General features: G+C 38.7%; 1 protein-coding gene across 1 annotated transcript; it reads right to left on the bottom strand.

Moving 5' to 3' along the window:
- Window positions 1-941: 941 nt before the first annotated feature.
- LOC308353046 (large ribosomal subunit protein eL39) lies at window positions 942-1,317 on the bottom strand. Its single transcript, XM_080819642.1, has one exon. The coding sequence runs from the start codon at window positions 1,293-1,295 to the stop codon at window positions 1,140-1,142; it is 156 nt and encodes a 51-aa protein (XP_080675768.1). The 5' UTR covers window positions 1,296-1,317; the 3' UTR covers window positions 942-1,139.
- Window positions 1,318-14,800: the final 13,483 nt, after the last annotated feature.

Genomic DNA, 14,800 nt, shown 5'->3' on the forward strand with positions numbered 1-14,800 from the left:
GAGTGTCTTTTTTTTTTTCCTTTTTTTTTGGGGGGGGGGCATCTGATTGTTGTGGCTAGGACTTCCAGTACTATGTAAATAAAAGTGGCAAGAGGGGCCTTGTCTTTTTCCTGATCTTAGAGAAACTTTGAGGTTTTTGTTTTTTTTTTTTTTTTTAACATCCTATTCCTACCATTGAGTATGATGTTAGCTGTGGGTTTGTCATTATGGCTTTTATTATGTTTAGGTATGTTCCCTCTCTATGCCATGTTGAGAGTTTTTATCATAAATGGATATCAAATTATATGCTTTTTCTGCATCTATTGAGATGATAATATTCTATCCTTTTTTTTGTTTTTTTTTTTTTTGTGTGGTATATCACTTTGATTTGTGGATATTGAACTCTCCTTGCATCCCTGGAATAAATCCCACTTGGTCATAATAGATGATCCTTTTAATGTATTGCTGAATCAGGTTTGCTAATATTTTGTTGAAATTTTGCATAAGTGTTCATTAGGGCTATTTTTCTATAATATTATTTTGTTGTAGTGTCTGTGTCTATTTTTGGCATCAAGGTAATGCTGGTCTCAAAGAATGAAAATGGAAGCATTCTGGGCTCTTCAATTTCTGGAACAGTTTAAGAAGGATAGTTACTAATTCATCTTTACATGTTTGGTAGAATTTATCTGTGAAGCCATCTGCTTCTAGGCTCTTATTTGTTCGGAATTTTTTGATTACTGGCTCAATTTCATGATTGGCAATTTTTTCAATTTTCTATTTCTTTTTGACTCAGTCCTGGAAGATTGTACGTTTCCAGTAATTTGTCTATTTCCTTTAAGTGGTCCTGTTTGTTGGCATATATTTGTTTCCTAGTAGTCTCATGATCTTTTGTATTTCTGGGTTGTCAGTTGTAACTTCTCCTCTTTAATTTCTTTTTTTTTTTTTTTTTTTTTTTTTTTTTTCAAAGGCCTCACATTTATTACCAAACCAACCCACTGGTGCAGAGCTATAGTAACAGAAAAATCTTTCGCTGATAAATGGTATCTATTGGCCAGGCAGAAAGGTGTTTACAGGGTGATGGAATAGAACACATGATCTTCAAGAAGCTTAACTAAATATGTGGTGCCAATTAGGTGTGTCATCGCGTGATGTGGGATGCCTTAGAGACCCAGCTTGGTTCTCCTCCAGTGCCTCCTCTTGGAGTTGTACCTGATTTTATTACCAGTTTTCATCCGAATCCACTGGGGAATGGGACGATTCTGCTTTTGTTTCTTGGCCAGGAATCGCTTGATCCTGAAAGTCTTGTGAGAAGACATGGTCAATAACAGCAAGCGGCACACACCACCTCTTTAATTTCTGATTTTATTTTATATTTTTAGAATGAGCCTAGATAAAGTTTTGTTATTGTATCTTATCCAAGTACCAGCTGTTAGTTTCATTGATTTTTTTTTCATTGTTATTTAGACTTTATTTCATTTATTTCTACTCTCATGTTTATGATTTCCTTCCTTCTACCAATGTTGGGCTTGATTTGGTCTTTTTTTCTAGGTCCTTTCGGTATAAATTTAGATTTTTTTTTGATGTATTTTTTTGCTTGTTTGTTCCTTCAGGTGGACCCATATCACCAGAAACTTCTTAAAACTGCTTTTGCTTCATCCATTACATTTTGGACTATTTGTTTTCCCTTAAATTTGTCTCAAGGTATTTTTTTTTAATTTCCTTTGTTTTCATCATTGATTCATTGATGGTTTAGTAGCATGTTGATTAGCCTCCAAATGTTCATGCATTTTTTTCCCCTTATAACTGAGTTTTCGTTTTATATTGTGGTCAGATATTGTCTAACATGTTGTTCAAATACACTATTTCCTTTTGATTTTCTGGCTGGATCTATACTTTAATACATATAGGTTATTAAATTTCCTGACTATTATATTACTGTCAATTTCATCTTTGTGCTTGTTAATATTTGTTTTATGTGTTTAGGTGCTCCAATGTTGCATGAATCAATATTTACACTTGTTTATCTTCTTGTTTGATTGATCTGTTTTACCATTATGTAATCCCTTCTTTGTCTTGTGTTATAATATTGGCCTTAAAGTCCCTTTGTCTGATATAAGTACCATTACCTCAGCACCCCCCCACTTCTATTAACATGGAATATCTTTTTCCATCTTTTCACTTTCAGGCTGTATGTATGTATCTTTTGGTCTGAATTGAGTCTCTTATAGGCAGCATACAGATGGGTCTTGTTTTGTTTATTTTTTATTCATTTTATCACCCTGTGTCTTCTGATTAGAGCATTTACACTATTTACATTTAAAGTAAGTATTGATAGGCATGTACTTATTGCCATTTTATTTATTATTTCTTGGAGTTTTCATCATTCTTTTCCTTTTTTCTTTTGCTCTTTTTCCTTGTGAATTATGATTTTTCTTTAGTGTTCAGCTTACCTTTCCCTTTATCCTGTGTCTATTACAAATTTTTAGTTTATATGGGGTTCATAGACAGCATCCTAAATATATCATAGCATATATATATGCTATATATATATATATATTCATGTATATTAAGCTTGAACACGTTCTAAAAATATTTATTTTCACTTCCCTGGTACCCCCACACATTTTTTGTATATGTTGTCATACTTTGCATCTTTTCATTTGTGAGTCTCCTGAACTAATTTTTTAGATATATTTTACTACTTTTGACTTTTAACTTTCATATTAACTTTTTTTAATATATTCATATTAACTTTAAAGTTTTGATCAACTCTATAGTATGTTTGCTTTTACTCATGAAATTTTTGTTTCATAGTTTTGTCCTAATTATAACCATTTCTTTTCCACTTAAAGAAGTCCCTTTCATATTCTTTTAAGCCCAATTTAGTGGTGATGAACTCCTTTAATGTTTGTTTGGAGAATTGTTTATCTCTCCTTCAATTCTGAATAATAAACTTGTTGGATAGAGTATTCTTGGTTGTAGATTTTTTTTTTCCTTTCAGCATTTTGAGTATATCATACCATTCCCTCGTGGCCTGCCAGGTTTCTGCCAAAAAAAAAAAAAATCAGCTATAACTTTATGGGGTTTCCCTTGTTTATAACTAGACACTTCTCTTGTTGCCTTCGAAAGTTCTGTATTCATCTTTCATCTTTGATATTTTAATTTTAATGTATCAGGGTGTGCACCTCCTTGGGTTGATCTTGTTTGGAACTCTCTGTGCTTTCTGAACTTTGATGTTTGTTTCCTTCCCTATTAGGGGAGTTTTCAGCTATTTTTTCTTCAAATACGTTTTCTGCCCATTTCTCTCTTCTCCTTCTGGGACCTTGAACTGTGGTAGTTCATTTGATGTTGTCTAAGAAGTCACTTAAACCCATACTCATTTTTTTAAATTCTTTTTTTTCCTTTTTGCTGTTCAGAGTTAGTGCTTTCCATTACCTTATCTTTCAGGTCACTGATCTGTTCTTCTACATCCTCTAATCTGTTGATTTCCTCTGATGTAGTTTTCATTTCAGTTATTCTTCAACTTTGGTTCTTTTTTTCTGTTTTCTCCTTATGTTTAAGTTCTCACTGAGTTGATACACAGTTCCCTCTATCCCAGTGAGCATCTGCCTATTACTTTGAGCTCTTTATCAGGCAGATTGTTTATCTCTGTTTTATTTAGTTCTTTTTGTGAGTTTTTGTCTCATTCTTTGTTTGGAGTGTATTCTGTCTCCTCATTTTGCATGACTTCCTGTATTTGTTTCTATGTATTAGGCAGAACAACTAATTATCCTAAACTTGAGGGGATGGTCCTGTGGATGGGCATCCTCTGTGTAAATTCTGTGTGCCTGGTGACTTTAGAGGGCTAGCTGGAGTTATGGCTATTATGTACTGGTTTTTCCTTGGCACTCCATGCTGGAGCCATCTTGGTGGATGGTTAGAGCTGAAATAGGCATAAACTGGGGCAATCCCAGGACTTGCGCTGCAGAGGGTGCCCTAAGAGGACAGCTGAAGCAACAATGGGCATGGCCTAGAGTGGTGCTATCATTCTCTATTCTAAACATACTCTGGCAGGATAGCTAAAGCTTTTTTGTGTGCAGCTTGGGCAGCCCAGGGGATCTCTGTGCAAAGGGCATGCTGGCAGGATGACTGAACCTGAAGTGGGTGGAAACTGGAGTGTCCCAGGGAGCTCCTCAGATGGGCAGGCTGTCAGGTCAGCTGGAGCACAGGCTGGCATGGACCAGGTGGCTCTGGAGCAGTTTGCTCAGGGCACGCTTTTGTAGGGCAGCTAGAGCCGAGGTAGAGCCCAATGCAATGGTTTGGGGTGTTCTACACAGGGTGATCCTCATGGGGTGGCTGGAGTCAAGGCAGGTGCAGTCCAGGGTGTTCTAGGGACACCCTGCACAGCAGACATCCTGGCAGTACAGCCTTTGTTTTGATGTCTATTTTGTCTGCTATATAAGTATTGCTACTTCAGCTTTCTTTTCATTTCCATGGAATATCTTTTCCATCCCTTTGCTTTCAGTGTGTATGTCTTTAGATCTGAAATGAGTCTCTAGTAGGTAGCATATATGAGTCTTGTTTTTTTAATCCGTTCAGATACCTTATTTTTTGATTGGAGCATTTAGTCCATTTATATTTAAAGTAATTATTGATCTGTACTTATTGCCCTTGTAACTTGGTGACTCTCTTTAGTGCTATGTTTGCATCCCTTTGTTTTTTTTGTGTGTGTGTATCTATTATACATATTTGTTCTGTGATATCATGATGTTCACACATAATATCCTATATATATATATATATATATATATAGCTATTTTATTGTTGATTATTACTTAAGTTCAAGTGTGTTCTAAAAGCACATTTTTATTCCCTGCCACTTCTTTTTACGTTTTTGACATCCTATTTCTTGACATCCTATTTTACAACTTATTTTGTGTATCCCTTTACAAATTATTTAGGTTTAGAAGATTTTTACTACTTTTGTCTTTTAACCTTTATATTAGCTATACAGGTGGTTTATCTACTACCTTTACTATATGTTTACCTTTTCCAGGTTTTTAAATTTTCTTATTTCTAATAATGGCCTTTTTTTTTTTTTTTCAATTTAAAGAAGTTCCCTTAACATTTCTTATAAGGCTTGTTTGGTGTTGATGAACTTTTTAAGCTTTTGCATGTCCGGAAAACTTCCTAGTAGAGCATGTTTGGTTGGAAGTTCTTCCCTTTTAGCACTTTGAATATATTTTGCCACTCCCTTTTGGCCTGTAAAGATTCTGCTGAAAAATCAGTTGGTAATCTTATGGGTGTTTCTTTTATGAAACTAGTTATTTTTCTCCTGCTGTTTTTTCTCTCTTTAACTGTTGACACTTTGTTCATAATGTGTCTTGGTATGGGACTCCTGGTTTATCTTCTTGGAGACTCCCTATGTGACTCCTGGACTTGGACGTCTGTTTTCTTTACCAGGTTAGGGGACATTTCAACCATTATTCTTTCAAATAGGTTTTCTGTTCCTTTATCTCTTTCTTTTCTTTCTGAGACCCCTAAAATATGAATGTCAAGTTGATACTGTCCCAGAGGCCTTTAAATTTATCCTCATTTGTTCATTCTTCTTTTTGCTGTTCTGATTGGCTAATTTCTACTACCCTGTCTTCCAGATTGCTGATTTGTTGTTCTCTGCATCATCTAATCTGCTATTCATTCCCTCTAGTGTATTTTTTTATCCATTATCATATTCTTCAGCTCTAAAGATTCTCTATTATAATTTCTATCTCTTTGTTGATGTTCTGTGTTCACCCATTCTTCTCCTAAGTTTGATGAGCATTTTAATGACCATTACTTTGAACTCATTATTGGTGGGTTGCTTACCTCTGTTTCATTTCATTTTTTCCCCTGAGGTTTGTCTTATTCTTTAGTTTGGAACATATTTCCACATTTTTCACAAGTCCCTCTTTCTATGTATTGGGTAGATGAGTTATGTCTCCTTAAAAGCTTAAAAGCTTTTTGATAAGCCTATTTCTTGCCACAGTGGTTATCCACTATTTTAGGCAAACTTGAAGTTAAACAATTGAGTCTAATTGTGTTAGACAAGTGTTCTGGAAAAAGACTTTTCTCACTCAGGGAAAACTCTACATGAGGGCAAATCAAAACAGCATTTCAAGTGGAGTCTTCCAGAGAACCACTAGATAGGTCACATAATGACAATTCTTTGAGACTAAGGCTTGGAAGAAGGTCTACCCATGTTCTGCCCTTCTATGGCTTCTAGGCTGCTGGTTTTCATCATAATTTAAAGCTGTTTTAAGACCACCATGGAACTGGAAAAAGAAGGATGGGAGTAGTGGGAGTTAAAATGCCACAAAACTTTTTATTCTCACCTAAATACTGTTGCTTTTGTTGAATAAATGCTCCCCAAATTGCTGCAAATCTTTGATTACTTTCCAGAGTTCTGGAAGAGTCGATGCTGACAATTTTTGCTGATTTTTTTTTGTTGGTTTTTATGGAGGAGAGAATTTTAAGAGGTCGTTATTCCACCAATGTCACCTGATCATTTAGAAGTTTCTTTTTAGCTTTTCTTTGAAGAATGGACAGCAAGTGGGCCAGAGTGGAAGCAGGGAGACCAATTAGGTTATTGCAGTAATTCAGATTATGTGATGGTTTGGGTTAGTGTGGTAGCAGTGCAGATGGTTAGTAATGATTAGACTCTAGACATATTTGAAGGTAGCGGGTTTTGCTGATGAATTGAATATGGCATGTGAGAGTCTCTGAGCAGCGTTTGAACAACTAGAAGGATAGACTGCCCAAAAGAGAAGACTTGAGAAGAACAGTATTTTCCCTAAGTTGTTGGTATATATTGTTAATTAGAAAACTTGACAACTGGGCCCAACATTGCATTTTTAGGAAATATTTTGAGTTGCCACTTTGAAGGCAAGGAGCTCACCTGTCTTGGGGGAAAGAGAACCAAGGTCTCCTTAAGCTCCAGTCTGTCCAAATCTGCCCTCCTGGGGTGATGGACAGCTCAGATGGGATGTGGACTTGTGGATGGAAGGTAATGGATGGATTCTCAAGTAGCTGCTCAGGGGAGTCATCCAAAGGAGATCTTTAGAACAAAGGTAGAGCCAGGGCTGTAGCCCTTGATGATGGATCAGGAGCCCAAACCAACCAACTTATAGACACCCACAGAAGGAAGAGGGCTGGAGCCAGACTGTGAGTGAGAAACAGGATATAGTTTCTTGATATAGCTTCTTTCATGATTTTACCCCAGATATGTGGGATGTAGACATGTTGCCCCAGTGGTACAGGGTCAGGAAAAGTACAAGCTACTTGATGCCTTTTTCTTCCATAACACTTAGCACAGGAAAGTGTCCTTACTACTTTTCTTATATATGACCAGACAGTGGGCTTTTGAAGGGAGACACTGTGCAGTAGTCTTCTCTCCATCCCCAGCGCCTGGTAAAATGCCTTGAACATAGTAGGACTAATATATTTGTCAAGTAATTGAATGGTGGCTATCCTGTTGTGGAACAGAGGCTAAGGAGAGCATGGAAAATAGGCAGAAATCTGAGGGCCTGGGTGAGGGTTCAGGAGAAGGTAGGGTGCCGAGGTCTCTTCCTTGAGTGCATTACAGGGAGTCAGAACAACCAGAGCTTCATAGTTTTGCTCTTCCTACCACTTTCCAAAGAAGACACCAAATTTGGGATTTTCTCAAGGTGCTACTTTTGGAAACCAACAAATAGTTTTTTGTTGTTGTTTTTTGTTGTTTTTTTTTCCCCTTTCCCTTTCCTTCTTTTTTCTGCCTGGGTTCTATTTAGGTCATAGATACTAACGAAACCTCTTTGTACATATGAAGGAGGAAATACCTCAACTTACTGAGAAAAATGGAGAGTCAGAATCTTGTGGGTTGGGTCTGGGAGAGAAACATGGAGTGAAGAGCAGGATGGAACCAGGGCAGTGACAGGAGGGGTTGGGTGGTATGTGGGAAGCTACAGTAGCTGGGTAGGTCCTCCAGTTACAGACTGGGGACAGGCAGAGTGTGTGTGTAGCGGGAGGTACAGAGCAGTCTTGGGCCATCCAGTTTTTAGATCCATGCCCTGAGTCACGGCTGTAGACCTTAATTTGCTTCTGGCCCCAGAACTGAAGAGCAAAGAACAGGTAGAATAAGGGTAGCAGAGCCATCTGAAGGCAGGGGAAGAAGGCCCAAGCTAGGACAACCACATCCGGCAAGAAGACTCCCAATGGCCCCTATTCCACTGCACCACGCTGCTGAGAGTGTGGCCAGGATTGTTCCTGGAAGGCTAATGCTGGTCCCAGAGCTTCAATCCATAATTGGATCAGGAGAGACATTGAGTATAGGTCTCTCTGCTTCCAACATGGAGCCTGGTAAAAGATATTCTTAAGAAGCAGCAGCAGCCTTGGATATAAGGGACTATAGAGAAGGAGGGAACTTAGGGGGATTAAAAACTATATAGTCAAATTTTAGCTTCTGTACCTTGGGTGCATGAGTTGGTTCCCATAAGTTGGAGAAGTTACCTAGAAAATCTTAGAATCTGTAGCTGTCGACGCCTCTAAGTACTTCTCCCTCTAAGTACTTTTAGGAGGGTCCAGCTGGCCCCCAAACTTCCTTTCTCTTTCCTTGGGGTAATTTCTTTGAGCTCTGTTATATCTTCCCGAAGTACCCATATTATTACTCGAAAATAACCCTGCTACACAGGAATATCCAATATTAACTTTAGATTTTTTATTTTTTCAGAGTTGGAAGAATGCTAAATCCTTCAATGTGGGGCAAACAGACTGAGCAGAGGGTCTTTCAGAGTTTCCTACTTCATGGTTTTCTCACAATAAAAATATACCCATCTGCCTTTTTTTTTAATAAAGTTTTTTTTAAGATTTTATTTATTTATTTGACAGAGAGATCACAAGTAGGCAGAGAGAGAGGGGGAAGCAGACTCCCTGCTGAGCAGAGAGCCCGATGCGGGGCTCTATCCCAGGACCCTGAGATCATGACCTGAGCCAAAGGCAGAGGCCCCAACCCACTGAGCCACCCAGGCGCCCCCCCCCCAACTGCCTTTATTCTAGGCTTTCGACCTCTTCCATCTGCCCACTCCTACCCTTCCCCACAGCAGCACTAGCCTTTCATCCTGGGATATCTTTTCCCTGACTGCATGACTTCTCTCCCTTCTATTCTTGAATACCACCTAGTTGGCTCCAAGCATCTAGTTCTTCTGATATACAGCTTTGCACGCAGTCCTGTCCCTGACCAGCTGCTGGCCATCCCAGAGGCCCTTTGGCATAGTGCTTTGCTTTGGCCCAACAACATTAAACGTCAGTCATCTTTTCAACCACATTCATTTTTGGCTTCTCTAAACAGCATGGCTATTAGATCTCTGGGCTCCAGCCCACAGGTCCTGCCAGAGGATTAAGTTTCCAGAAGTTTGGTCCCTAATATCCAGATCAAATTTAAATTGGGTGCAAACTGCTCCTTTGCTGGAGCCCTCATGGGCTGCCCCGGCTCCTCCCCCAAAAGTAGATCTCTAATCTTGGTTAAATATTTTTGCAGACAGGCTAATTCTAGCTCAAAGGAAAGAGTGTGTGTTCTTCCAGGGGAGAATTCCGTAAAGAGTACCATCATCTGCTCCAAAGATCAGAGGAAGGCACGAGTTCTATACTCTTCTCAGACATTCCCGTCCATATAAACAGGACTGGGCTTCCTTTGATCTCTGCCTCTTTGCTTGATGAAGGTTTCCCTTTATCTGCAATTCAGCTTCTAGCAAATGAATTTCCCAGTTTTTCCTGACCATATGTCTTTTGAAGAAGGATTACCTCCTGTCTATCAGAAGCTGACACTTCACACTTTCTTCTGCTATTTAAGGGCTGACCGCTCTCTACTCCCACTTTTCACCATTACTCAAGTGACCATAAAAATTAAACCTGTTATTCTCCCCACCCTCTTGCTGGCTGCCCTGGTGCTGGGTCTGGGTCTGACAGGTACTAAGGGTGATCTGGCTCCAAACAGCCCTATCACTTCCTGCCTACCTGAGCTTGGATGCGATATTTGAGTAATTCATGTGTATTGGTTTTTGTTTATAACACAGAACAAAATACCAGATAGGACAGAGTTGCACAGAAAAAGAAATCCAGTAGATCTCTAGAGGGCCCTGCTCTAGTATGCAGCAGAGTAATGATCAACACATTACGTGAGGAAGCTACTTAATAATCAAGAAGAATTGCCCAAAATAATTAGAAGAAATAGTGTCTGGCACTCACATAGAGTAGGGAATACTGCATGTTCCCGTCAACAGTGATGAAAAGCTCATAATTTGGGGGGCTTTCACTAGAATACACAGAAGATTCTTGCTTCAGATGTGGGGAATTATTAGCCCTACAATAAATTCTCCCCTCTTTCCTAACAAATCTCAAAAGCAAGACCCAAAGACTCAAAGTATTTCTAAGAAAACTAATTGTACCTCAGAACAAGCAAAAGAACATTTATGCAAATACAAAAGTATCTAGCACCCAAGAAAGTAAAATTCATAGTGTTATCCAATTAAAGATTACCATTCAGAAAGTTACCATGCATATAAAGATACAAGAAAATATGACACATAAGAGAAAATAAAACCCAGAACTGGCAAAGGTGTTGTAATTAAAAGTTAGGAACATGGGGCGCATGGGTGGCTCAGTCAGTTAAGTGTCTGCCTTCAGCTCAGGTCATGATCCCGGGGTCCTGGGATGGAGCCCTACATCTTCTCCCGCTCCTTCTGCATGCCACTCCCCTGCTTGTGCTCTCTCTGGCTGTCAAATAAAGTCTTAAAAAAACAAAGCTAAGAACATTAAATGTGTTTTAATATTTTCAAAGATTAAGTAGAGCTATGAAAGATAAATTTTTAAAAATTTCTAGGGGGTCTGAGTGGCTCAGTCAGTTTAAGGATCTGACTCTTAATTTTTCGCTCAGGTCATGATCTCAGGGTCATGAGATTGAGCCCTGCATCAGGCTCCACACTCCGCAGGGAATCTTCTTGATACTCTCTCTCCCTCTTCCTCTGCTCCTCCCACCTGCTTGCATGCTCTTTCTCTATATATAATAAATAAACACATCTTTAAAATAAAATTTCTAGAGATGAAAATTACATTGTATAAGATAAAAAACCAATATATTCTTGGTAAGACTAATAGCCATCATATGTTATAGAACACAAATTAGTGAATTTGAAGACCAAACAATAGAAACTCTCCAAAAGGAAACCCAAAGAGAAAAAAATAATTTAAATAAATGAAAAGAGCATAAGCAGCCTACTATACTTGCAACTGAAGTCCCCAACAAGAGAAAAGACAACAGGAAAAGTGGACCTCAGAGGTAAGATGTAAAACCCAAAACTATAAAATATCTAGAAGGAAACATAGGAGCAGATCTTTCTGCCCTTCAGTTAGGTGAAGACCTCTTTGCTATAACACCAAAAGTGTGAGACATAAAAGAAAAAAAAATCAATAGAATGTGCTTCACTAAAATTTAAAACTTGGACTTTTCAAAAGGTACTGTTAAGAGAACAAAAAGATAAGCCACAGACTGGGAGAAAATATTTGCAAAGTGTATATGATAAGTAATTCTACCTAGATGATATGAAGAACTCTCAAAATTCCATAGTAAGAAAACAAACAACCTAGTAAAAACTGGATGAAAAAGTTGAATACACAGTTCACCAGAAAAGATGTATGAATGGCAAGCAAACACATAAAAATATCCTCAATATCATTAGTCATTAGGAAAATGAAAAATGAAGGTGGCTCAGTTAGTTGGGCATCTGACTATTGACTTTTGGTTCAGGTCATGATCTCAGGGTCATGGGATCAAGCCCCGAGCTGGGGTCCCTGCTGAGCGTGGAGCCTGCTGGGAATTCTTTCCCTTTGCTTCCTGGCCCCACTTGCATGTGTTCTCTCTCTCTCTCTTTCTCTTTCTTGCTAAACAACAAAAAATCATTTAAGAAAATGAAAAATTAAATCACTGTGAGATATCACTGCCCACTATTAGAATGACTACAATTGGAAGGACAGACTATACCAGCCGGTGTCTAGGATATTGAGAAACTGGAACTTTTACAGGTTACTCTTTCTTCTTTTTCTCTTCCTCCTCCTCCCTCTTTTTTCTCTCTCCCCCCTTCCTTTTATTAATGGGCTGAGTTTATTTCACTTCTGATTATAATCAAAGGAAGTGTATATACACATCTGTCCAAGAAATTTTGCACAGTGTGGATTTTACAATAGGTATCATGCACAAGATTAAAATAAGACCCCAAAATGGAACTTTTAAAAGAGGACCCATCAGGGAACTGAGGTCATGGGACCTGGAATATGGAGATGGAGAGGAATCTGGAGTCACAGCTAGAATCTGTGTGCCTAGAACAAAAGCGACCAGAGCCATAACCCCGTAGGAATGGTGATTTTGACAACTTGCCAGATGCTCAGTGTGGACAAAATGAGCATGAAGAACTCCAGGTTTTGCCTAGGGGTAGCTCTCATGATTTTGTGGGCTTTCCCTCCAGAAATGCCATCAGGTCCTTATGATGAACTTCGAAAGGTCTCTAGTGATGAGAGTGGAAGAGTCACCATTGGGAAATACATCTGAAGCATTCTTTATAGCGAAGGCTTACTCTGGTGGGAAATAAAGAATTTATCAGAGCTTTATCCCAGGTGGTGAAAAGCATTCCTCCCACTTCACCCCCTCTAGATTCCCTGTCTCATCTAAGGAAGAAAAGAGCTAAGGAAGTCACAGCCCAGGGACAAAAAACCCTGAGATTTAACCATAATATTATAGAATGCTTCTCCTCCACCATACCGTACCACCAACAGACAGGACCCCAGTATCATAATAGTGAATTACAGCAGCAAGAGAGACACGGTCTCTCTGTGAAGAGAGGTACTTAAGACAACGCGCTATAAACAGGGCAGGTGAAAACAAGGACACTGGAGGAAGTGGAATCTTCTGGCACTTACAGCTACAGCAAACATCAAACCCAGCCCAACTGTCAGGCAGATCACCATAAAACTCATGCTAAAGATCCACAGGTGGCATTTGTTTTTATCTGATATGTCATATCTGACTTTCAGCAAAAATTTAAAGCCTGATAAAAATGCAATTAAAAAACATACTCTGAGGAGCCTGAAGTATAACCTAAAGCAGGCATTAGAATCTGACGAAGATACACACATGTGTTAGAATAATTGGACCAGGAGTTTAACTGCCTTATGTGACGGGGCTCCATGGTCAGCAGGGAGCCTGCTCCAGATTCTCTCTCTCCCTTTCCCCTGCCCCTCCCCCAAATCGCACACGTGCTTGCGCTCACTCTAAAATGAATACAATCTTTAAAAGCAAAATCTTAAAAAAAAAAAAAATTCTTTAGTTCAGACTAGTAGGAGCTGAGATCATGTGACCCAGAGAAAAAACTATACATTTCTACAATGTTTCGTTTCTGCAGATTTTCTATTTGACCATTCTGTTACTTAGATTTTAGCGTTTGCTTCCTGTCTTGTCTTTTTTTCTTTCATTTAAAAAAAAAAAAAACATCTTTTGCTTCTCTTATTTTTCACTTTTCTTTCTGGTTCATAGAGATACTGCATCAAGCCCCTCTGACTTCTCTCTTTACCCTCCCTGAGTTTCTCTACCCCCACCTCTAACTCTATCACCTTCCACTTTACTCTGCAGGGTAGTTGAGATCTGACCCAGTTTCTACCCCAGACTTTGGGCAAACAGAAACCAAGAGTTCCAGCAGCTGGACAGCCTCTTAAGAGGCCATTTATACTTCCATTTGTAACTTGATCTTTTATTTTATAACACACTCCCTGCCCCAAAACAACTTGTCCAAGCATTTCTTCTTTATGAATATAGTTTTCTTCCTGAAAGGAATTTTGATGTATTACATTTTCTCCATCTTGTGCTTTAATATTCCACAGGAATCCATAATGTGGAAGAGTCTCCCTTATTCTTGACATATTCCATACCAAAATTGCAAGTGTACCATGGTTTTGGACTATGTGGCTATGGACACATTCTTAGCACTTGAACTTTGAGAAGAATTAAAACTCTTTTTGGATGCATCTGCATCCAATGTGACTTTACAGATCACAAAATGTTTGATTTATAGGTGGAGATAGAAGAAAAAGAGATGTTTGTTTTTAAAAAGCAAATTCTGATTCTTTGGTTAATACCTTTTTCTGAAACTTCCAAATCCAATTTTGTTATTTTTGTTTCAGTGATGCTGTTGCTTTGGTAGAACAGAAGGTTCTAGATAACTGACCAGGTTACCATGAGTCTGCAATGCCCTGGGGGTGCAGGACTGTATGCCCCATCAGCTAACCTTTCTAAAGCAGTTACTGTATGTCCAGCTCTCTTCCAAAGGATTTACAAATAAGAACTCACTTAAACCTCACAATTCTGAGAGAAGTGCTATAAATCATGTCATTTTAAAGGTGAGGAGATCAAGACAGAAAGACGAAGCCACCTGCCCAAGGTCATACCTTAGAACAGCAAAGCTGGGCTTAGAGCCCAGGCCATCTGTCTCAGAGCCCAAGCTCTTCATCATCCTACTACGATGGTTTCTTCTCCAGGTATACCAGATGCTTTCATTACGCCTTTTAGGGACCACTTTGATGCTCTGGCTTTTTGTCATTATTATAAAAGCACTAAATCATCACTATCCTCATTACAGTTATTTTTTATTAAAAATGCAATATTTTCTTAATATGTTTTTATTTAAATTCCAGTTAACATACCGTGTAGTGTCAGAGTCAAGTGTACAGTATAGTGATTCAACACTTCCATACAACACCCAGTGCTCCTCACAGCAAGCACACTCCT

Source organism: Martes martes (genome assembly GCF_963455335.1).
Source record: "Martes martes genome assembly, chromosome: 12".
Lineage (NCBI taxonomy): Eukaryota > Metazoa > Chordata > Mammalia > Carnivora > Mustelidae > Martes > Martes martes.

Bases quoted from the DNA above. Each gene is read 5' to 3' on its own strand.
- LOC308353046 (XM_080819642.1), bottom strand. From the start codon at position 1,295: ATGTCTTCTCACAAGACTTTCAGGATCAAGCGATTCCTGGCCAAGAAA.